Genomic DNA, 25,338 nt, shown 5'->3' with positions numbered 1-25,338 from the left:
AAAAAAAAAAAAAAAAAAAAAAAAAAAAAAAAAATAATTTTTTTTTTTTTTTTTTTTTTTTTTTTTTTTTTTTTTTTTTTTTTTTTTTTTTTTTTTTTTTTTTTTTTTTTTTTTTTTTTTTTTTATCTATTTCATTTTGGAAAATCAATCAGAATAGTACACACACTATTTATATATTTAGATAAGGATTTAAATTTTTTATTATTTTCTTGTTTTTCCTCATTTGGCATACTGCTTATATTTGTCATATTTGTGTTCTTACTATTAATAATATTTGTTATTATATCAATAGGATAATCATTATTTTCATAAAACCTTCTTGTTCCAGACCCTGTTAAGAGAAGTGGATAAATAGGATGTTTATTTATTGATATAATTGGAGAATATCTATTAACAAAATATTTGTTTATTAGTGTATTATTTGTTATATTATACATGTATATATATCCAAATGTATCACCACATAAAAGATAATCTTTATATATATCAAATAAATATTGTTGGTTTGTTAAAGCACATCTTTCATACTTTTGTACATACTCTTTAATATTTCTTATATCATATAAATATATATAAGAAGAATTTCTACTTCCACTTAAAATGAAAAATTCTTGATACCATTTAACACATGTTATTCCATTTGAATTTTTTTTATTCTCAATTTTTAAAATATAATCATTTTTATGATCACAATTATCTGCATATACATATAAGCAATCATTATAATCTCCAACTGCATATATAGAATTTTTACCATATCCTTCATTTTTATATTCCATAGTCGATATAATACCTTTTTGTCCTTTACCCTTTCTTGTACTCAAAATTCTATTTTCTAAGGTTTCAGAAGGTTTGTTAAAATCAAATACTTTTATAGATTTGTTTGTACCACATAATAACCAATTTTTTTCGGGATGAAAACATAAGGAATAACAGTTACATAATTCGTTGCATTCATTGATTGGCTTAAAAGACATTAACTCGGAACCATCAAAAGCGCTATATAAAGAAACTGGTTTATTTTTTGAACAAGCTGAAAAAAAACAAGTATTCGAATCATTCCATTCAAAATAAGGATAAAATTTACAATCATATAAATGTTCATCAAATTTCATATGTAGCCAACTATTATTTCTTTTTGATAATTCCATTTCATCCATATTGTTGTATATATCATACAATATATCTAAATTTTTAATATATTCATTTTCTTCATTATTCTGTAAAAAATTTAATAAGCATAAATCGGTAGCAAACATATTTAAATTATTACTATTAGAAATGGTATAATAACAACTTCCATCTTTATTAAATTCACACTGTTTTAAAAATTCATTTTTATTTTTTTCTTTTATAATTTTTTTATATCTACATTTTTTTATATCTATATTAACATTTTCTTCAACTTTATTTTCAGTAATTTCCTTATCATACATATTAAAACTTTTATTATATTTCATTTCTTGATATATTTTCTTATCACTATCATTTTCTTGGCAATTATTTGATGAACATGATGATGAGCTATTATCATCATTTATATAATAAGATTCTTTTTCTTCATCGTATTTATTTAATTTTTCATATTTATAATTATAATAATCTACAAAAGGTATTTCTTGAATAATATAACATTGGTTATGAGATGAAACGTTTTTATCAGATTCGTTAGATATTTCGTTGGAATATTCATCATTATTTGTGTTCAATATTTTGTTTTTACATTTTGCATTTAATAATACATATTTTTCTGTATCATTAGACGATGGCATGATAGGTATTAGAATAAAAATGAGAGAAACCCTTATTTATTTTGTAAAAAATATATTATATTAAATATATTATTTTTTTCCCCCATAAATTAAACATACAGGTCCAAATGAACAAAAATATAACATACATATATATATATATATATATAATTGTTTAAATTAAATAAAATAATTATTTCTTAATTCTTCTATAATATATTTATTTATTATATATTCTATATAAAATTCATTTTGTCATGTTTTATTTTTAATAATGAATCTGTTTTATCATGTCGTTTTATAGTATAAGGAGCGTTATAAATATATATATATATATATATATATATATATATATATATTAATATATATTTATATATGTACTTATTTATATATATTTGGATAGAAAATACCTAGAATTACAAAATTTACAATTTTATTTTATAAGTCATTTTTTATCTCTTGATTAGAAAGAAAAAATTATATATATATATATATATATATAAATATATATATGATTAATATAAACTATATTTCAATAAATATAATATATATATATATAATATACATACCTTAATATATCAGCAGGGTTTTATTTCTAAATCGATATGGTATAGTTATATATAATAATATTTAAGAGAACGAATAAGAATCAAATATATATATAGATATATTTATTTATATATTATATTAAAATAGTGTAATATGTTAAAAAAAAAAAAAAAAAGAAATCATATAATACCTATGGATAATGTATAATAATGAAATTTTCTTTCTTTTCTTAAACATTATACATATTTTATATATCTATTTATATATTTCATTCTGTATATTTTAATTTTTCCACATTTTTTTTCATGCTACATAATAATCATAAATTTTGATCAGTAAATAAATACAGAAAAGAAAAAACTACCTATGGAGACAATATGTGGATAATTCATATATTCATGATTTCTACCTTCATGTTTCAGTCGATACTATAAAAAAAAAAATAATAAACTATTCACATATGTAATTTTTAATATGCATATATTATATAATAGTTTTATAAAATTGAAAAAATGAACGAATGCTCATATAATAATAATACAGATTCACATGAATTAAAAGAGTTATATTATCCTATGAAAGGAAAGAAACGAAAACGTGATAGTATAACAAAAGACAATGATATAATAAATGAATCCAAGGTTATTATCAAAAGAAATGTTATGACGACACAACTTTTTGATGATATTAATAAAGTCAGTTATGTATATTTCTTATTAAAATATTATTTTGATAATAATCCAATGAAAATATTAAATGAAAATTTCTATCTTAAAGATGATGTATTATATATTACAGAAATATTAATAGGTCATATTTTATGGGTTTTTGATGAGAAGCAAAATAAATTATATGGTTCTAGGATTATCGAATTAGAATCATATAACGGTGTAAATGATAAAGCATCACATGCTTATAATAATAGAAAAACAAATAGGAATATGTCTATGTTTGAAAAAGGTGGAATCAGTTATGTATATTTATGTTATGGTATTCATAATTGTTTAAATATTGTTACAAATGTTCAAAATATACCTGATGCTATTTTAGTTAGATCAACTGAACCATTGTATAATATTGAATATTTTTTATCAAATAAATTTGAAAAAATATCTCAATATTTTTTGTCAAATTCTATATTAATAAATAAAAATTGTAAGGATCAACAAAAAAATAATTCAACACCAAAAAATAAAAGGAAACAACAAGAACATATACCAAATAAACATGACAATATTATTAATGAAACAAACTACCTAAAAAAAATTGATGAATTAATTAACATTTTTAAAATGATAAAGAAAAAGCAATTGATAAAATTATGTAGTGGTCCTGGGTGTGTAACAAAAAGTCAAGATATAACCAGGCAAGATGATAAACAATATTTTTATGTTGGTACGAATATTGGGAAGGAAAACAATATAAATACTAAGAATAATAATAATAAAAAAAAAAAAAGTTCTGATGTTCAGAAGAATTCTAAATATTTCAATAATAATGAGTATCCAAAAAACAATAATAAGATATGTAATAATATTCATAGCGATAATGATTGTACTATAGATATAAGCAGTTCCAAAAATGAAAACAAAAAAAGAAATCATTGCAAGAACGAATATATTCAAGAACATATAAATCAAAATGAACTTATGGATTGTTATTATTTTTTAGACAACATTCATGAAATACAAAAAAGCAGATTTTTTATTACACTTTGTCCATCAATAAGCGATATAATGCTTTTTTTTGAAAATCTAAATAATCCTAAACACGAAAACGAACATAGTTATATATACAATATATTTAATGAACATAAAAATGAATTATTAGAATATTTTCATTATATGAAATGGGATAAAGATAATTTCATTGTTCAAAAAGATAAAAGGATAGGAATAAGTTATGCCCAAGAAGCTGCCTTATATGATTATCGATTTTTATTAAAGAATCATCCATCTGTATCTATTCCTCCGAAATAAAAATGAAAAGGCTAAATATTTAATATATTAATTAAAAAAAAAAAAAAAAAAAAACAAATCCAAACATGAATAAAATTTATGAGCTAAAATTTTATAATATTTATATATTAATGTATGTTTATTTGGGGAATGTAAAATTTTAATTATTATATAATTATATATTTAACCATATTTTACAAAAAAACCTTATCAAGTAAAAAAAAAAAAAAAAAATATATATGTAATACAAATTTGAGGACTTCAACAGCACTATATTATATATAACATTATTGTGTAATACTGTATTAATAAAACATTAATTGAACATGGCGCATATAAAAAAATATAAATGAAATAAGTAAATTTATCTATACAGAATGGATGACTAATAGTTATATATATATATATATATATATATATATATATATGTATACCAAATAATAATTATGTTATTCTTAATATACTTTTATATTATCAAAATTAAAAGGTCAAAAATTAAACCCCCATTGTTCATATATCACTTGATGTTGAAGAATTCAAGTTGGACGTCATTTTGATTTAATTTTTCATATTTAAATTGGTCTCCGAAAATATGGTTTTATATAATTTAATATGTACGGTATAATATTTTCATATGATAGAAATAATATTCCTATAAGAACGAGAATGAATCCGCAGCTCCATAAATAGTTGCATGATGGTCTTTCCTAATAAGAAAAGAAAGAAATGGTTATTATTATGTAAATGTAAATTTTGTGGATATTTTAAAAATAAATAAGTGTTCTACACAAACAAACACACACATATATAAATAAATAAATAAATAAATAAATAAATAAATATATATATATATATATACATATGTATATTTTTTTTTTTATAAATTGATTTTGATTTAATTTATTTTGGTACGTTAAATATGAACATCCCATTTATGGCATTAAAGCTTATATTTCCAAAACTTTTTAGCGAAACAATGTGTGTCAAATTATAATGCTTCAATAGGTAGGGTGTATAAAATATTTCAGTTATAGTTGTAAATAAGGTTATCATGGTAAGAATGAATAATTTATAATTGATAAATATATGATAAAATTTGTATTGAGTATTTAAAATTATGGACATTAATCCCATTAATGTAGCCTTTGAAAAAATTGTTATTAATGAACCCATAATACCAGATGAAAGTGGTGCAAAAAAAAAGAGGAAATTATTTTTTCTTTTTTTTTGTAAATATAGAACAGAAAATAATACTGTTACGTGAGAAAATATTAATTCACTAGTTAAAAGTAGTATAGATCCTATTTTAAGAAATAAATTAAAAATATAATCTATATCCTTTGGATCATTACTATTAGAAGAAAATATCGTTATAAGTATTAATCCTATAGTAGAAAATGGTATACCTACTAACAAATATAAAGATTGCTTTTCTTTTAATACGAATCGTTCTAACAAAAAGGAACAAATAATTCTAATACTTACAAATCCAACCATAGATGCAGGTAGCAGTAAATTACTAAATATATTGAAAGCTGGTGCCACAGCACTTGTTAAAATTATTCCAAAATAAAAATAATAATAACTTTTTTTTTTGACATTTTGTATATCACTTTGATCAGTATTATTATTATTATTGTTACCCATAGTATTATTATGATGTTCATTCTTTTTCTTTTCACTATATACATTTTGTATTTCAACGTAGGTATTACTATAATATTTTTCATCATTTTTGTAGGGGAACAATTCACTCTTTGTTTTATTTACTATAGAATATGATGGTAAGGATGAATAATATTTCTTATTATCATTACATTTATGTTTATCTATAATACGCTGATTAAATTTTTCCTTGTTTATTTTCCTTTGCTTTTTATTTAACATATATATCTTATTGCACTTATTTTTTGATTTTTTTTTTCCTGTTTTCATATTTAATAAACAAAACATTTTTTTTTTTTTATTACAACAATTTAATGAATACTTAATATTTTTTTCCTTTTCATTCCTTTTTATAAATGAACTATTATTCATATTGTGTACTGATTTTATAGGCATTAGTTCAATACTATAAATATTAATTTCTTCTGATATATGAGTTTCGTCCATATCAATATGATCATATGATAAGGATTGCAATTTTTTGATTGACGTGTTGTGTCTATACAAATTATCCATATAATAATTATCAAATGAATATATTATTTTGTTCTTGGTTCGATTTTGTTTTGTTATTTTTTTTTTTATATTGTACTTTTTCCATTTATTATTAATATATGTGTTAGAAAAGCAGTTATGCGTTTTATTTTTTGTCTTTCCTCTTCTATAAAAGAAATTAAACAATTTGAATTTTTTAAAAGGAATATAATCATAATTTTTAATAGATTGTAAAAATCTTCCTTTTCTTTTGATATTTTTGTTTATTTCTCTAGTATTATAATTACTATTATATGAATTTTTTTTTTTTTTTTTTTTCTTTTTTGTTTCATTAATATTATCATCACTATAATATAAATTTAAAATATGCTTTTCTTTATTATTTATAATGTTATTTTTTTTGTTATCTATTTTATAATTTTGAAAATTGTTATTCGTATTTTCTACATCTTCCTTAGATGTAAAAGTTTCAATAATGTTTACTACTTGTTCATTTGTGTTATTATTAGATATATTATATTCCTTTGAATAGTTATAGTATATAGAATCTATTATATGGTTATCCTTTAATGTTCTTTTTTTATTTTTACTAAATTTTCTTTCTATTACTTGATTTTTATTCATCTGATGTTTTTTAAACAAATATTCCTCTTGTTTATGATTAATATCATGTTCATATTCTTTTAATCTTATATTGATATTATCATTATATAATGTCTTAGAAGAATATATTTTATTTTTATTCTTCCTTTCCTTATTTTTTTTATCTTTTTTCTTTCGAAAATTATTTTTGCAATTTTGAAAACTTTTTATTGATATATTGAAAAAGGAATATTTTTTTCCTTTCATATTTCTTTTATATCTCCTTGAAGTATTTATAGCTTTTGTTTGTTCTTCATTAATTTTATTTTTATTAATATAATGTTTACATATAATATCATTATCATTGTCATCATAATTATAAGAACCAAAATAATTACTACAATAACTTGTATCACTACCATATATTTTATTACCCTTAAAATTAATAACATCACTTTTATCTTTCAAATTCTTGTTAAATTCAAATTCATTGTTCTCATTTTCTTCATTGGTTGAAAGAATATTACATCCTTCTAACAACCTTTCATATTGTGCGTATATCAAATGGCTTTTCTTAATAATTGTATTTCCAATAGATTCTAGAACAGATACAAGAATACTGAGAAATATTCCAACAATACTTATGATAGAACTATTTAAAGTGGCCTTTTCTTTCAGAATTATTGAAATTTTTTTATATACCTCGCACTTTAAACAACTTATGAATATTAAAAATATATATAATAATATAACTAATTTTATCATACTTAAAAGAAAAATTATTATTATTATTATATAGAATTCGATTCATAAAATAATAAATCTTGCATACATATTATATAAAGTGTAGAAACATAAAAAATGGTTAAGAGCTATCATGTTCTACACAACCTCAAAATGAAAGGAAAAATAAAATAAAATATTAATAAATAAAAAATAAGAGTCCTTAATTTTATTAATGTCTTATTTAGATTTATTTTATTTTATTATTATTTTTTTTTCTTTTTCCCTTCAATAACTTCATAAATAAATTGTTGAGATTATAAAAAAAAAAAAAAAAAAAAAAAAAAAAATTATATAATATACACACATATATACGTATATTTTAAAAATAACTGAAATGGTTTTTAATATTTTATTGAGTACAATGGAATATAATAAGTATATATCATTTATTATTATAAAAACAAAATTTTATTAATTCACATGTTATTATATACCTTCAGTATAAGATTTTAATATCTATACGATATAGATATATCATAAACCAAAACAAATAACATGTCCAATAATATAAGAACGAAAAAAAAAAAAAAAAGAACATTTTAATTTAATTTTATTTTTTATACTTGAAATATTTCGTGTTCTTTTATTAATACATATATATATATATATATATATTATATATATGATAATAATTAAAACAATTGGGAAATAATAATATGAACGTAATGAAAGAAATAATAAAATATATAAAAAAAAAATAATTATTTAAAAAAAATGAACAAAAAAAATAAAAAAAAAAACCAAAACAAAACAAATAAAAAAAAATAAAATAAAATAATAACAATAATTAATTGTATTTATATGTTAAAAATATATCTATATATTATATTATATATATATATATATATATTTTCTTTTATATATGTTGTACAAAATATGTATTAAACTTGATGAATACATATACATATATTATATATGAATAATAAGACATAATAAAAAATTCATATATATATATTAACAGTTATGATATATAAATTTCATTTTTTTTATTAAACATTTTCTAACTCAAAATTATCTAAATCAATTTTGTCATTCCAAACATCACTAATTGGTGGATCTTCATCAGATAAATTAGGTTGTGGATATTGTTCACTATTTTTAAGTGTTATATTTTTTTTAATTTGCTCTTCATTATTTGAATTGTCCATAACATTTTGTGCTTCTATATTTGCATCATATTTATTGGTATCTTCTTCAGATATGTATAATTCACTATTATATGTAAGATCATTATATGTGTTCATATTATTATCACAATAATTTTCATTTTTCAATATTTTCTCATTTTTATCACCTTTTAATTCATCATACATATGTTCATGTTGCTTATCAAAATGATATGAAGTTTGATAAGTAGTGGGAAAAACTGATTCAGTATTCTTTTTATTATTTTGTTTATTATTATTTGATGTATCATTTTCATTCGTAGGAAAAAAATTTTTCATAAAGAAATTAGTGGTTTCTTCTTTTGCTTTTTTATTTTCGTTCTTCATATTTTTATTGAATAAATTTTTAATATCACAATCGGTTTTTACTAAACTATTTGTACTACTTTGCGAAGTCAATAATTCATTTTTACCATTCAAATTGTTACTATTATTATTACTATTATTATTATTATTTTTGCTTTTTTTTCCAAAGAAAAGATTGAAATATATATTTTTATTTTCACTAACTTTATCGTTTTGAGAAATATTTATATTCTTGCTTTGCTCATTTGATACAATTTTCACATTTTTTATATTATCTTCATATGATACATTATCAGAATGAATATATCCTTTCTCCTCATTAATTGAAATATATGGATCATTATTATCATATAAACTTTGTTCTTCATCATATACATTTTTTTCCTTTTCTTCAAAAATATTATTTTCCTTTTCATCATATATTTTATTTTCCTTTTCATCAAACACGTTATGTTCCTTTTCATCAAACAGGTTATGTTCCTTTTCATTATACATATTATTTTCCCTTTCATTATCTACAGTTACATATTGATCATTTACTTTTACACCATCATATTCTTGTCCATTTGCATTTAATACATCATTTTTTAATACCACATTATCCTTCACATCATATTTAAAATTCTGTAATATGTTCATATTATTGTATAGAAAATTTTTGGCCATTCCTGTAACATCAACAACAGAATCACAGTTTGAAACTTCTTCTTTATTTAGATCCCCTTGTTTAGAGATATCATCTTGAATTTTTTTCTCTCCCGATGTTGAGAAGAATGTTTTATTTTGTAAGTTTTTTTTTAAAGGATTTTCATTTATATATTTAAATGTATTTTCTAAAAAGTTGGACGAATTTCCTATTATACCTTTGAGTTCATTTTTTATATTATTTTCTAATGATGATAATTTGGATACATGTACATGTACTTTTGGAGGTAATACCAAATTTTTGATCTGTTTCAATTGTATTTGTTTCTCTAAATTATGTATATTTTCTTTCAATATTTGTATATCTTTTTGATAACCTGCAATACAGTCTTGTAAGTTTTCATTGATAAGTTGATATTTTTTAATTTTATAATTCTTTTCATTTATTATAAGATTTTTCTCTTTTAATGTAGAAATTAATTTTTGTAGCTTAATTAGAATCTCGTCTTTTTTTTGTATTTCTTTATCTAATTCTTCTTTTAATAATAGTTGCGCTTTTATTAAACATTCTGATTGATTATTTAATAAAATATTGTATGCATACTTTTCTTCCTCATCATATTCTTCTTCTTTTTCTTCATCATCAAAAGGTTTGTTCTTAGAACTATCACAACTTTTTATAATGTAACTATTATTTGAATGATTCTTTTCATCATAATATCTTTCTTTATTATTTTGCATAGTATATAAGTATAAATTATCTGTCAAATCATTTATTTTATCATTTTTGTATTCATATTTTTTTAATTTATTTTCTAAAATATTTATATTTTCTTCATAATTTTTTATAATATTTAAGAAAAAAGAACATTTCATTTTATATGTCTTTAAAACAAGATATGAATTATTCATTTCAATATTATATGCTTTGACTTGATTTTTCAAATGTTCTTTTTCATTCTTTTCTAATTCGACATCTTCAATTAATTTTTTATTTTTATCTACTACTTCTTCTAAATGATTTTTAATTTCATAAATATCATAACTATGTTTTTCTAACTTCTTTAAGTCTTCTTCCATATTAGCTAAATCTTTTTTTAATATATCATTTTCACTTTCCATTTTTAATTTTTCACTTTTTAACAATTCTAACATTTTATTATTCTTATTGTTTTCAATAATTAAATTTTCTATCTTTAGATTCTGCTCCTGTAATTTTTTATTGTTTAAGTAATACTCCTGTTCGTTGATTTGAATATTTGATTTTAAGTTTTGTATATTCTGTTCATTTTGTTCTTTACATATTTTTAAGTTTCCATATTCTTCATTTAATTGTTTGTTTTTATTTAATAATAAGTTGTAATCATTTTCTAGTTCGTTATAATTATTTATTATTTCTTGATTCTCTTTTTTGATACAATTCATTTCTTCTTCTAATAATATAATTGTGTTTTCTAATGTTTGTATTTTGTTAGAATATATATGTTCATTCTTTTTATTATCATTTAAAGTATTATTTAATTTTTTTTCAAATTGAAGAAGTACATCATTAGATTGATTTAATTTAACTTTATAATCATCATTAATATTTAAAAGATCATTAATTTTATTTTCTAATACTTCCATCTTTTTCACATCTTCAGATTTTCTAATTTCTTCAAACTTTTTTAATTCCTCAGATGTTTTCATATTTTCTTCATGCAGTTTTTGATTTTTTTCTTTCCATTCATTATTTTCATTTTTCAATTCATCTAATAATGATTTGTACTCTTCCTCTTTTTTTATATAGATTTCTTGTTCTTCTTTTAATTTTTCATATTTTTGTTTAAATACATCACAATTATTTTTAAGTTCTTCACATTCTTTATTAGTAATTTTGTTGTGATCATTTAAATTATTAAAATTATGAGTATACTCATTAATAGTACTTTGAAGTTTTTCCTTTTCACTTTTTAGTTCTTCATTTTGTATTTCATATTCGTGAATTTTGTTTTCTAATTTATGTACATTATTTTCTTCGTTTTCTTCTTTAATTTTTATTTCATTTTTTAATTTCTCTATCGTATCTAAATAATATAATTCACGTTCTTTTAATTCATTAACTTTTTGTTCATTTTCTTCATTTAATAAACATTCCTTTAAATTAAAATTATTATCTCTATGATAATCATCATCACTAACATTTTGTATATAGTTGGTATTCATATTATTTAATTTTTCGATATATTTTATTAAGTCTTTATCTTCATTAATGTTTAATATGTTCTTAATTTGTAATAATATATTCAGATGCTTATTTTGCTCCTCATTATTTACATTAAATTGATCATTTACTTGACTATCTAAACGTTTGGATATATCACACATGGGCACATGTTCATTATTTTGCTCAACTGCTTGATAAGTTGGTAAATTATTAAATAAAATATCTGCGTCTGAAAATTCATGGAAGTTTTTATTATCCACATGAATTTTAATATATTCTTGTTGTTCAGAAATATTTTGTTGATAAAATTCATTTTGGTGATCACATTCATTTTGTTGATAAAATTCATTTTGGTGCTCACTTTCATTTTGTTGATCACATTCATTTTGTTGACCAACAAAATTATATTCATTGTATTCATTTTGATAATCACATTTATTTATTTCATTATTTTCGATGGAATTATTTTTACGCGTAATATCTTCTAAATTATTTGGTAAATCAAAAATTTCTTCTTCATCAAACCATTCAGTTTGTTTAGGTTGAACATTAAAAGTTCTATCATTTTGATGATCTAAATAGGGGAAAAAAAAAAAAAAAAAAAATTATATGAATATATAAATATATATGTCTATATATGTATGTATGTGTTTCTTGTTTATTTTATTTACAAACCTGTATTCTTATTATTTGCATTGTTCTGATTTAAAACATCATCATTATCTATTATATTAAGTTCATCATCTATAATATTTATATCGGTGTCCCATATATTTTCTTTATCTATATTAATATCGTCATCTGAAACATTATCAGAAAATTCTAATTCTACATTAGATTTATACTTGTGCTCTTTATCTTGACTACCCATTCTTTTTACAAAATTAAGGAAAATATAACATTCCTTTCTTTCATTGAATAATATATATATATATATAAAGAAATATATGTAATGCTTATTTTATATAATTATATGCATATACATATATTTATTTTACTAATCTTATAAATGGAAACAAAAAAAAAAAAAATTTTATTTTTTTTCTTCTTCCATATTTTACAAAAAATTAAAAGTTATATATATAAAAAAAATAATAATAACTCTTAACCAAAAATAAAACCACATATATATATAATTATATATATATATATATATATATATATATAATTTATCTATTGTACTATTCCATCTATATAAATATATTAAAATGGATGTTATATTTTTCTTCCACTTTAATAATAAAAATAACATATATAATTATAAATATATATATATATTTTATTTATATAGAATATGATATTTTATAAACAAACCCCCAAAAAAAAAAAATAAAATAATAAAATATAAATAAAAAAATAAAATAAAATATTATAATAAAATAATAGTTTTATTGAATAGAAAAAAAAATTAAATAAATAATATTATATTACTCAGATTAAAACCGTGTATTATTTTATAATTTAATCTTTACAAATATGGCAACGGATAAAATTAAAAAGATAAAATAATAATATAAAATAATAATATAAAATAAAACATATCGAATAAAAAAGATCAAATATAAAGAAATGAGTATATGAAAAAAATTAAAATAAGAATTTCATATATGATAATAGGAAATTATTTACTAAATTCTAACAAATTTACCATTTCATATTTGTAAATTACGAAAAATAATATTATATAACGTATATAAGTATATAAATAATATATAAAAAATAAATAAATAAATAAAAATTTACAATTTTTTTCTCCTCTTTATAATAAAAATAATATCAAAATAGAAATGGATCGACTTTATGTACATAATATATATATATATATATATATTTTATTATAAATTGTAAAATGAAATTAATGCTTTCTTTTCTTTTACATTAATTTTTTTAATTTTTTTTTAATTATATACTTTAAAAAATTTATAAATATTTTTTATTATATTTAAATATTTTATGTCATGAAAAAAATATATGTTATTATTTTATATATATATATATATATATATATATAATATATCAAAAAAAATATTTTATTCTTTTATATTTATTTGAAAAAAATAAAAATAAAATGAAGCATTGTTTATTTTTATACGTATTTTTTTTATATATTAAAATTATACATATAATAAAATTTATTTGTAAAAAAAAAAAAAAAAAAAAAAAAAAAAAAAAAAAAAATGTCATAATATGTATATATAATATATATATATATATATTTTTGCAGAATATCTTTAATTAATTTTTATTTTATATTTTTTTTATTATATATTTTTTACTAATCCCCTATCATATAAAATTAATTTCTAAAGATTTATAATACACATAATTTTAAAAAGGCATATATTTTAAATTTATTTTATTTATTTATTATTATTATTTTTTTTTCTGTGTTTATTCATTTCAATAAATTCTTTGTTCCCCCCTCTTCCATGTATATTCACATTTTGTTACCATTATGCATTTTGTGAATTCTTAATTTATTATAAATCATATTATTATAATATATAATGTAGATAAATTATATGTTTTAAATATATTACCACCAACGTGTATAATTCGAAATAGGAAATATATATAATAAATAAATATTTTAAAAAAGCTTATAAATTTTAAGTGGAAAAAATATATATATATATATATATATATATTTTTATATTCAAATAATTGTCCTTTTGGTAAAGTTTATTTGTTATGTCTACTATATTTTAATATCAAATAAAAAAAAAAAAAAAATGTAAAATAATTATAATGAATAAGAAAATAATTATAATGAATAAGAAAATAATTATAATAAATAAGAAAATAATTATAATGAATAAGAAAATAATTATAAGGTATAAGAAAATAATTATAAGGTATAAGAAAATAATTATAATGAATAAGAAAATAATTATAAGGTATAAGAAAAAATTAGAAACTACTACTACTAATAATAATAAAAATAATAATAATAATCATAATAATAAAACTAAAAATAAACTAAAAATAAACTAAAAATAAACTAAAAATAAAACTATAATTTCAATTATAATTATAATATGATAACATATGTGTTGTTATACAATTGTAACACATATTACTTATCAGATATAAAAAAAAATATATAGGAAAAACTACGTATGTTTCCAAAAAATTTCATGAAATAAAAGAAACAATATTTCATATATGAAATAATATATAGATTATTTTCAAATAATTCATTTATTTAATTTTATATTTATTTATTTATTTATTTTTGGTATTATTTTCTTTGTTAGGAACATTTATTTTTTTTGTTGTATCTTTTTTATGTTTTCTCTCAAAACATTTAATTAAATCATCATATTTAGCATAGGTAATATGCATAAGATCCCTAACATTCAACTCATAAGATGATTTATTATTAGTTGAATTATTGGTTTTTGAAGTTTTGACTCCAGAACATTTTGGATGTACATTATGTTCATCTAAAAGTTTCTTAAATTTTTTATCAAGTTTTATAAGGTGTTGAACACTTTTCTTATTTTCTTCACATTTTTGCTTATCTATATTTATGCTTCCACTAGGAGTATAATTCATAAAACGTTCTTGGTTTATTATATCTGTATCATTTATATCCAAACTAAAATTTATTATTTTATGTTCTATTTCATGTTCTTTTTGTTCTTTAAGAAACTTTTCAACAATTTTTCTGTATTCTTCATTTGAATCATTCAAAGAAATGTTTAAAGCTTCACATGATAGTTCTTTGAAGAAACTAGAATGTAATAAAACATTATGATAGAATACAGAAAAGTTTTTATCCATATAAGAAACCACTATTCCTTCTTGTTCACATATACATTTAATTAATGGATATGTCGTAAATATATGACTTAAAAAGTCTAAAAGTATCATTCCAATCTCAAAATCAATATGTACTACTATATTAAATAATTGGTATATTATTTTATATAATAAATCACTACTACTTGATTTAAAGTTATTATAGTTAATAGTAAAACTTTTCGTTTTTAATAGTAAATCAATAGCTTTTATTACTTTCATACAATATTTGAACTTTTGATATAATCTTTTTTCATTCTCTATTCCTTTGTTCATTTTTCTTTCTATATCATCTGAATCAGTATTAAATTTGAATTCATCATATTTCATAAAATTTTCCAATTCACTATTAATAGATTCATCATCACTATTATCCAGGAATTGATTATTCCAATTATTATTACCCCTTTTAATTTTATAATCTGGGGTAAAACTATAAAAGGTAGGGATACAAGAAAAATCTAATAACTCCAAAATTGTATTACCTACCCATGTACAGTCAACATATATATAATCATTAATACTATTATATATTTCTAGATAAACAATTATACACATAATTCTTAATGTAGATGGAATAATTTTGATAACAGAAAGATCTCTAATTTCTATTAATATATCATCCATTATGAACTTATCTATATACATAGAGTATTTTGATATAGCAAGTAATGAACATTTTAATATTTTATGTGAATATTTATCAAATTCTTTTAATACACACATATATATTACAAATAAACGATCCAATATTTTTTCTACATTTTTCTCGATTATTTTAATATCGCCACTTATATTCGTTTTTGCATTTAATTCTTTGTTATTATCCATATGCGTATTTGAAGATTGGTTTTCAAATATTCGTGCATTTAACTTCTTTTCCTTTATATCTATATTAGTAAATATTTTTAACAAAGTTGAGGTAATATACTTTTCGTTCTTAAAAAACATATTAGAAAAACAATCTACTAAATTTAAAGTGAACGATAAGTTATTATCATTTTTTATAATTTCTATTATTTGAACCACACAATTCGCACACAATAACTTAAACTTCTTTATGTTCTTAAGCACATTAGCATTGTTTAATATATTAATATTATTGTTAAATTTCTTTTTACTATATACCGTCAAGTTGCTATAAATTACAAGGTATTCAAATAAATTTTCTTCCCTAGATAAATATAAATTTACCCCTACTATTTCACACAACAAATTAACGAATACAATAAGGTTAGAAGATATATTTTCTCTTAGCAATCTACAAAATCTTCTAAAAAAATTAACTATCATTTTTTCTACTTTGTTCACATTTTTTATTAGTTTAGAATAATTCTTTGTTGGATTCGTTGATTTCTTGTTCGTGTGCATATTATTATTTCCATGCGAATCATTATCCTTCTTATCATTCATTTCGTTTGACCCTTCACTCACAATAATTTTGTATGATGGGGTAATAGACTTTAATACATTACATATAGATATACAACTTAAGATGTTTAGATCTGAAAAGTATCTACATTTTTCCTTGAGGGACTTTTCATTATGTTGATCATGAGATTCTTGGTTGTTATCATTTGTATTATTTAAATTCTCATTTTCATGTTCCATTTTATCATTCATTCTTCTTAATTCATACAAATTATTGTTCAACCTTATATATAATATATCCTTTTTTCTTTTAAAACTCTCATAAAAAATAAAAAATAATAATTCGAGTTTCTCAACGTGAGCATTAGGATCTCCCAATATACTGTTACAGATAGTTGCAATCAAAATATCAAAATCTTTATAATAATTCATCATAGAAGAAATTCTTTTTATTTCTTGTTCTAATGCATTATTCCTTGCGTCAGTACTTTGCCTATCAAATCTATTTCTTTTTTCCATATTCTCTATCAACTTCTTTAAATTTAATATTTCTTTTTTTTTCTTCCTACTTTCGTTGGTATTACTTTCACTATCCTCATCTTCAAAAGATTCATTCTCTTTCTCATAGCTTAATAAACCGTTTTTCTGAATTTTTGGAAGACTGAAATTTTCTCTCCTTATGCTGGCACTTACTTCTTGGTTAAACCTTCTAGGCTCCTCTTCACATGAATGTTCAACTGGATCCTTAACGTTCTCATTTTCCTTATTTTTTTTAATGTTCTTTTTTAAATCCATCTTTTTCTGTTTTCCTTTTACGTGCAGTACTTAATATATATACCTTGTTATATAGGGAGTAGTATTTCTTTAATACTCAAGAAAAAAAAAAAAAAAAAAAAAAAAAAAAAAGAAATCTTCTTTTTTTGTTATTTTTATATATATATATATATATTTTTTTTTTAATGTAATATTTATATAAATATAAAATAAGTATAATATGTAATATAATTAATATAAAATATAATTAATGTATAAAAAAAAAAAAAAAAAAAATTTAACGAATAATAATATATATTATTATATATACATACATATATATAATCTATATATATATTATTTTCTTTTAATATTTTGTTTGTTTATTTTTCTTTTTTGATGTTGTAAAAAAATATATATTCTTTTAATCCAGATTACATATTTAATTATATCTTTTAAATTATTTTTTTAAAATATTTTTCATATTAAGAATGAAAAAAAAAAAAAAAAAATAAAATAAAATATATTTTTTAATTAAAAATATATAAATATATTTTTATTTATATATATATATAAGAATATTTGTGTAAACAAAAAAAATTTATTTATTGATATGAAACATTTTTATAAACATATTAAGCTATTTATATATATAATTTTAAATACGTATATACACTTCTAATCCATATATGTACACAAAAGAATATGTACTTTTTGGCTTGTCAAATTAAAAGGGAATACAAATTAATTTTATTAACAATATATATATATATATATATGTGCGTATAAATGAAATAACATTTCAGTTATCTATAAAGACGTTATAAATGTACATACACTTTTAATCTTTTATGAAATATTCTGTAAATTCAGAACATTAAATATGCATTTATTATTTATAGATATATGAAAAACTAATGGAATTTTTTTTAAAAAAAAAGATTTTAAGTTTTAATTATTATAAAATACAAATATATAAATAAAATTTATATAATATATATATATATATATATAATATATTAATAAAGAAAAGAAACCAAAACAAAGATTATAAAAAAAAAAAAAAATTTATTATAGTTATTTATTTTTATAAAAAAAAAAGAAATTATAAAAATAAATAATTGATCTACACAAAACGGTTTTAAAAAATACGAAATAAAAAAGTTTATTTTTTTATTTATTTGATTATTTCTTGTTTATATGGCTGTTTCACATCTTAAATATTCTCCAATATCACTCTGAAAAGAAAAGAATTAAATGTAAATATAAAAATAAAATGTAATGAATAATATATAATTTATATACTAAAACATGTAAAAAAATATATATTCTTTAAATAGTATTTTCCAAAATATAAGACATGTTTATATATATATATATATATATTTATATACCTGATGAATCAATATAGTATCAGTAACATTTAAGATTTTAATTTCTTGTGTGTTTCTTATGGATATACCAAAACCTATGGGGTTATCATTCATAGACAAAACCATTATCCCGTCTCCTTTTTTTATGTTATCACTAATTTTTAATAAATGGCTCTACGAAAAAAAAAAAAATAAAATAAAAATAAAAAATACATATATATATATATATATATATATATATAACAACTATATGGCTTAACCATAAAATTTTCATATTATTCAGAATATATTTTAAATTCTTAATATTAACCTTTAACACATTATTTCCAAATAAAAAGTTCTTTTCCCCTGATTCTTTTAACCAAATTTTATGAATACAAAACTCGTTTAAAAATGATATAGCTGTTATTTTTATGAAAAATTTATTTGTCTTGGTAAATTTTCCCAAGCATATTCCCATAGATATCTAAAAATAAGTAAATATAAAAAATAAATATATATAATAAAATATGATATAATATAATTGGTTCAAATATATATATATATATATATATATATATATATATATATATATAGATATATTTTCCTTATAATGATATATAATTATGAATGTACATAAATACATTTCACTATATTTTTACCAGTGAATTTTTATTTAATGATTCAGCTTGTTTGGCCACGTCAGCTCTATAAATTAAAAACGATATATGACATTAAATAAATAATTATATATATATATATTTATTTATTTATTTATTCATTATATAATTTCTTTGCTGTACCTAACAAAATATACGTTTGCTCTATGCAATCTTAATATATATTCTTCGTTACTATAAGACAACATTGTTAACAGATTATTTCCAACACTATAAAAGATAATAAAAAAATAAAATAAATATAATTATTATATATATATATATATATATATATATATATATATATATTATATATATATCACCCTTTTGTATAAAATAAAAAATTCCATATTTTATTTTTTCGTGATATATATCATATATTCATATTTCATAAGTTGATATACTTATTTTTTTCAAATTACAATTTGGAAAGTTTCTTAAAAACAATCATAGTCTCCTGATCATTTAAAGGCCTCATTTTTAAGTAACGAATATATGTAATTTTTTATTTGATTCTAAATAATAAATAATTAATTATATGTAAATAAATATATATATATATTTATTTATTTAATTTTTTATTTTTTTATATTAAAGGAAAAACATTATAAAAATGAGGATAATAGAATAATTTTATGTATAAATATAATAAATATTTATATATTTAATTAATATTTTTTATTTATTTATTTATTTTTTTTTTTTTTGTCAACAATTCATTGTGATAGAATTAAATTTTATACACAAAAAAAAAAAGAAAAAAAAAAAAATTACTATATTTTATTTATTCATATTACGTTCTATAACGTTTCATAATTATTAATATATATCCTTATAATTTTATTTTTATTATTATACTTTTCTCTGCTTTATGGTTTTAATGAATAATTATTTTACAATGTTTTATTATGTACCTAACAATTTTTCTTAAATATATATTTATATATTCAAATGTATTCTAATGAAAAATTAATGACAAATATTATCATAGATTATAATATTTATATAAAAATAAATATATATATATATATAATTAATATATTATATGTAGATTATCTTCATTTTTTATATATTTATTTATATGGAATAAAAAATATAATATATATATATATATATATATATAATTATAAATATATATATGTCAATACTAAATTATGTAATATTCATATAATACATATATCTTATATATGTACATGTAATATGTGCCACCTATTTAATATATATTATCAAATATATAAAATAATGTAAAGACAAAGGGAGAGTATGATTCACATGAAGGCTCTCTTTTTATATATTTCTTGAAAATAAATGAATAATCTTTGAGGTCAAAATAGTATAAAAATAATAATTCATTTGTGAAAAATATATAATGAACCATCATTTTCTTAATAATATGAAGAACTAAAAGATTCTCTATTATAATTTTGATGTGAATTTAAGGTTATATGAACCTTATAAGAAAAAAAAAAAAAAAAAAAAATGAAAAATATTAATATATAAAAAATAATAATGTTCCTCTTTTACACTTGTTAATATCATTAAATATTATTCAATATGAATTATATATATATATATATATATATATATATATATATATAATTTAACAAATCAAACCATAAGAAATCTCTTCTTATTTATTATATAATTGTTTAGGCATAAATGTAATACATAATATATATATAATATAACACTTATCCATTTATAGTTGATTATGAACATAATTTTTTATTTTATTCAATTCTATTATTTTATTTATTTATTTATTATTTATTTTATTTTTTTTTTTTTTGTCATTCCTCCTCTCTATATCATGTGCAAAATATATATCCTTTTAGACATTTTTCCTCCTATAATAAAGAAAAAATAACATATTTATAGCTGCACATTATTATAATTTTATTAAAAAAATCTTATAGATAGACAAATAGGATTATATTAAAATATTGTCCATATTTTACAAATAGAATTTTCATCAAAATATTCATTATATTTTATAGAAATGTAGAATATGAAAAATATAAAACATTATATATGAAAATATATTCATATGTTAATATATAAATATTTATTATATATATTATATATATATATATATATATATGTGTGTTACGTCTTATTTCTTCTTTTTGCTCTGGTTAAAATATTTTTTACATTTATTTTGTAATTTTTTTTATTTTTTTTATTATTTTATATTATTTTATTGGTTTATGATTCTTTATTTTTGGCAATGACATAATATTTAACCATGTTGCCACAAATAACTACAATGGAGAATTACGAAAAATTATTTGAACTGATGACATTAGACGATGATAATGCCTATAGTATAATAAAAAGTAGTGAAGAAACTCGAATAAAAAAAATATTGTATAAATCCAAACATGACCCTAACTTACTTCCAAGTTATTCTACTTTTAATTTAAGAGGAAAACGATATAATGTATCTAACCCGACAGGAGAATTAATTAAAAAAGTATCAGTTCAAAAAAGAATTGAAGAATTACAAACTAGTTGTGAAAAAAAAGTTTTGAAAAAAGGAGAAAAAAATCAAATGATAGCTTCCTTAAATGAAATAAAAAAGAAAAACCCAAATTTGTTAAAGGTATCTACGAAAAAGAAAAAATATAAAGATCCTTTACCTGATCGTAATGATATACCCCTAATGAATATTACAGAAGATATCGATTATATATATGATAATGCTGTACAAGTAATAAATTCAAAACCAGTTGAGAAAAAAAAAAAAAAAGGAAAAGTTTTAATTGACGATGATCCTTTAAATAAAGAAGACTATGGAAAGATCAGTCCTTATCTTATAAAGATTAAGAACGAATTAAAAGAAAAAGAAAATTTAAAAAAACAAGACATTATTGATGAAGAAAAAATAACTAGAGAAATAAAAGAAAAAAGAGATTACTTATTAGTAGAATTAAAAAATAAATATAATGAAATTAATAAAGAATATTTAAAAATATCACATGTAGTTGATATTAATTCTGTTAGAAAATTGAAGAAAAAAGAAAGTTATGAAAAACAGCTCAACCAATTAGAAAAAGATATATTAAAACTGGAAAATCAAAGTTATTAGAAAAAATATATGGCATAAAAATATTTTAATATCTAACATTTATTATATACATTATATTTATTAAGATTATTTTATTTTATTTTATTTATTTATTTTTTTTTTTTGTAATTAAATATTTTGTTTTCGTATTTTATTCAAATTATGAAAATATCTATTCATGTGTATAAATATATGAATAATCTTATACTTGAAAAGAAAACATATTCTATATGACACCAAAAGAAGAATATTATTATGAAAATAAATATATATAAATATATTACTCTCTTTATTTTTTCTTTAAAAAAATAAAAACAATTCAATATATAAAATAATTTAATATATATGTGCTAAATATATACAAAAAATTAATAACAAAAAAAAAAATAATATCGTATATTATGATAATAATATAATCCTTACAACAAAATGCCAATATATGTATTTGTTTTGTGGAAAGAACAAAATATATAATATTTATCTCATAGAACTCATATTAATAATATTGGACCATTCACATCAATTGTCTTATCATTTTTCAATTCATTAACATCTACACAATTAAATAATATATTCACATATATATATATATATATATATATATGATTATAATTTTACAATACTATATTATATATGTTGCGCATTTTACCTGACAATTTTTCGCTTAAAACGTTGTTAATTTTTTCTTCATTTAAATTTTCAGCAGGTACTATATCATTCTACAAAATAATAATATATATATATATATTTTTTTAATGTCCCAATTTTCAAATATACAACTGTTTTAATCTTATTTCATCGTATTGTTTTATTTTATCCTTTTAAAATTTATATGTTTCTCTTTTTTCTTCTATACATTATTATCTTCTATTAAGAAAAGAAGACAAAAATTATATGTTAAACAAAAAAAAAAAATAATCATTTTTTTTCACTTGTATATTTTTAATTTATATATTAAGTAATCACACCTATAATGTAGAATTCCTTATAATATTTTCGAAGCAATATTGATTTATTCTTTTGAATTTCTAAAACATATACATTGAAAAGAAAAAAGGAAAATACATTTACTTAATGAAAGATATAAATATGATAAAATAATAATGGTTATAATTCCTCCAATGATACAGAAAGAAAAAAAAAAAATAATAAAATAAAATAAATTATGAGGAATATGTTGTATATATTTTATACCTGATGCTATAAATATCTTTAACTTTTCTTTTAATTTCGTGAATTCCCTATTAGACACCTGCCATCTTTTAAAATTGGTAGAATAAATCATATAGATATAAATAATAAAATTTATTTTGATTATATGAATATATTTTTTCTCAGTTTATAAAATATGTATTTATTTTATTAAATATATATATATATATATATATATATATATTCTTAACCTTCTTAATGGTATCATCTCATAATTAATTAGAGGTACATCATTTGTTTTCTGAAGCAGAACAGTATTTTTAAAAATACAATAAAACAAAAAGAACAATAATATAAGTTTCATGATATTACTATATTTATTTTTATTTCTATTCTTATTTTTTTCTTTTTGTTCCTTATGTAATGTGTATTTTAATAATATTTATTGTATACACCAAATTGTGAATTTACAAATATATCATTAATATTAAGATATGATAAATGCTACTAATAATAAGTATTTGTATATTCTCATATATTAAATTAATCAATATAATTTTTTAGGTATTAAAAAAAATAGAATTTCTATATATATATAAATATATTATATGGAAGAACATATAAAATATCTATTCTCAGTAAATGTCCTAAAGGTAGCATTATGAAAAATGTTGGAATGTTATACTAGTCAAAACCAATTATTGCACAAATTTTAATAAAAAATAAACCTATAGATTCTTTATAATTAAAATGAAATATATTAGGATATAATCCTAAATAATAAATGAGCAACACACACATATATATGTTTATATTTAAAATCATATATATGTTATCCTTTTTATCATATGGAACCTGATGATGAAATCACGAAAATAAATAAATTTATAGATATATATTATATTTCCTTTTTATATAAGTATATATAGATAAGTGTTTTCTTTTATTCTTTAATCATAGATAGATCTAAAAATATATATATATTTTTTTTTCCATTATATTAAATAAATATTATCATGTGTACGCTAAATTTTTTTATTTATTCTTTTAAAAGACTTAGAACAAATTTTA

General features: G+C 18.5%; 8 protein-coding genes across 8 annotated transcripts; 2 read left to right on the top strand and 6 right to left on the bottom strand.

The window, feature by feature from the left end:
- Nucleotides 1-131: 131 nt before the first annotated feature.
- PGSY75_1467200 (hypothetical protein) lies at nucleotides 132-1,772 on the bottom strand (the record flags this gene model as incomplete). Its single annotated transcript, XM_018788354.1, has 1 exon — nucleotides 132-1,772. The coding sequence occupies one exon, from the start codon at nucleotides 1,770-1,772 to the stop codon at nucleotides 132-134; it is 1,641 nt and encodes a 546-aa protein (XP_018639726.1).
- Nucleotides 1,773-2,812: 1,040 nt separating this feature from the next.
- Nucleotides 2,813-4,279, top strand: PGSY75_1467100 (putative DNA-3-methyladenine glycosylase; the record flags this gene model as incomplete). The annotated part of the gene is made up of 1 exon (XM_018788353.1): nucleotides 2,813-4,279. One exon carries the CDS (start codon nucleotides 2,813-2,815, stop codon nucleotides 4,277-4,279), a length of 1,467 nt encoding a protein of 488 aa, XP_018639725.1.
- A 551-nt stretch (nucleotides 4,280-4,830) lies between these two features.
- PGSY75_1467000 (putative membrane protein) lies at nucleotides 4,831-7,765 on the bottom strand (the record flags this gene model as incomplete). The annotated part of the gene is made up of 2 exons (XM_018788352.1): nucleotides 4,831-4,965; nucleotides 5,171-7,765. 2 exons carry the CDS (start codon nucleotides 7,763-7,765, stop codon nucleotides 4,831-4,833), a joined length of 2,730 nt encoding a protein of 909 aa, XP_018639724.1.
- Nucleotides 7,766-8,775: 1,010 nt separating this feature from the next.
- Nucleotides 8,776-12,980, bottom strand: PGSY75_1466900 (putative rhoptry protein; the record flags this gene model as incomplete). The annotated part of the gene is made up of 2 exons (XM_018788351.1): nucleotides 8,776-12,683; nucleotides 12,785-12,980. The coding sequence occupies 2 exons, from the start codon at nucleotides 12,978-12,980 to the stop codon at nucleotides 8,776-8,778; spliced, it is 4,104 nt and encodes a 1,367-aa protein (XP_018639723.1).
- A 2,354-nt stretch (nucleotides 12,981-15,334) lies between these two features.
- PGSY75_1466800 (hypothetical protein) lies at nucleotides 15,335-18,079 on the bottom strand (the record flags this gene model as incomplete). Its single annotated transcript, XM_018788350.1, has 1 exon — nucleotides 15,335-18,079. One exon carries the CDS (start codon nucleotides 18,077-18,079, stop codon nucleotides 15,335-15,337), a length of 2,745 nt encoding a protein of 914 aa, XP_018639722.1.
- A 1,154-nt stretch (nucleotides 18,080-19,233) lies between these two features.
- On the bottom strand, nucleotides 19,234-20,526 carry PGSY75_1466700 (putative large ribosomal subunit assembling protein; the record flags this gene model as incomplete). Its single annotated transcript, XM_018788349.1, has 6 exons — nucleotides 19,234-19,275; nucleotides 19,432-19,584; nucleotides 19,721-19,876; nucleotides 20,052-20,097; nucleotides 20,193-20,279; nucleotides 20,471-20,526. The coding sequence occupies 6 exons, from the start codon at nucleotides 20,524-20,526 to the stop codon at nucleotides 19,234-19,236; spliced, it is 540 nt and encodes a 179-aa protein (XP_018639721.1).
- Nucleotides 20,527-22,293: 1,767 nt separating this feature from the next.
- Nucleotides 22,294-23,136, top strand: PGSY75_1466600 (hypothetical protein; the record flags this gene model as incomplete). Its single annotated transcript, XM_018788348.1, has 1 exon — nucleotides 22,294-23,136. One exon carries the CDS (start codon nucleotides 22,294-22,296, stop codon nucleotides 23,134-23,136), a length of 843 nt encoding a protein of 280 aa, XP_018639720.1.
- Nucleotides 23,137-23,606: 470 nt separating this feature from the next.
- On the bottom strand, nucleotides 23,607-24,631 carry PGSY75_1466500 (hypothetical protein; the record flags this gene model as incomplete). Its single annotated transcript, XM_018788347.1, has 6 exons — nucleotides 23,607-23,668; nucleotides 23,765-23,834; nucleotides 23,972-23,982; nucleotides 24,084-24,143; nucleotides 24,310-24,374; nucleotides 24,519-24,631. The coding sequence occupies 6 exons, from the start codon at nucleotides 24,629-24,631 to the stop codon at nucleotides 23,607-23,609; spliced, it is 381 nt and encodes a 126-aa protein (XP_018639719.1).
- Nucleotides 24,632-25,338: the final 707 nt, after the last annotated feature.

This window comes from Plasmodium gaboni, chromosome 14 (assembly GCF_001602025.1).
Source record: "Plasmodium gaboni strain SY75 chromosome 14, whole genome shotgun sequence".
Classification (NCBI taxonomy): domain Eukaryota; phylum Apicomplexa; class Aconoidasida; order Haemosporida; family Plasmodiidae; genus Plasmodium; species Plasmodium gaboni.
Note: the sequence above shows the minus strand (reverse complement) of the source record. Positions and strands in the feature narration are given on the sequence as shown.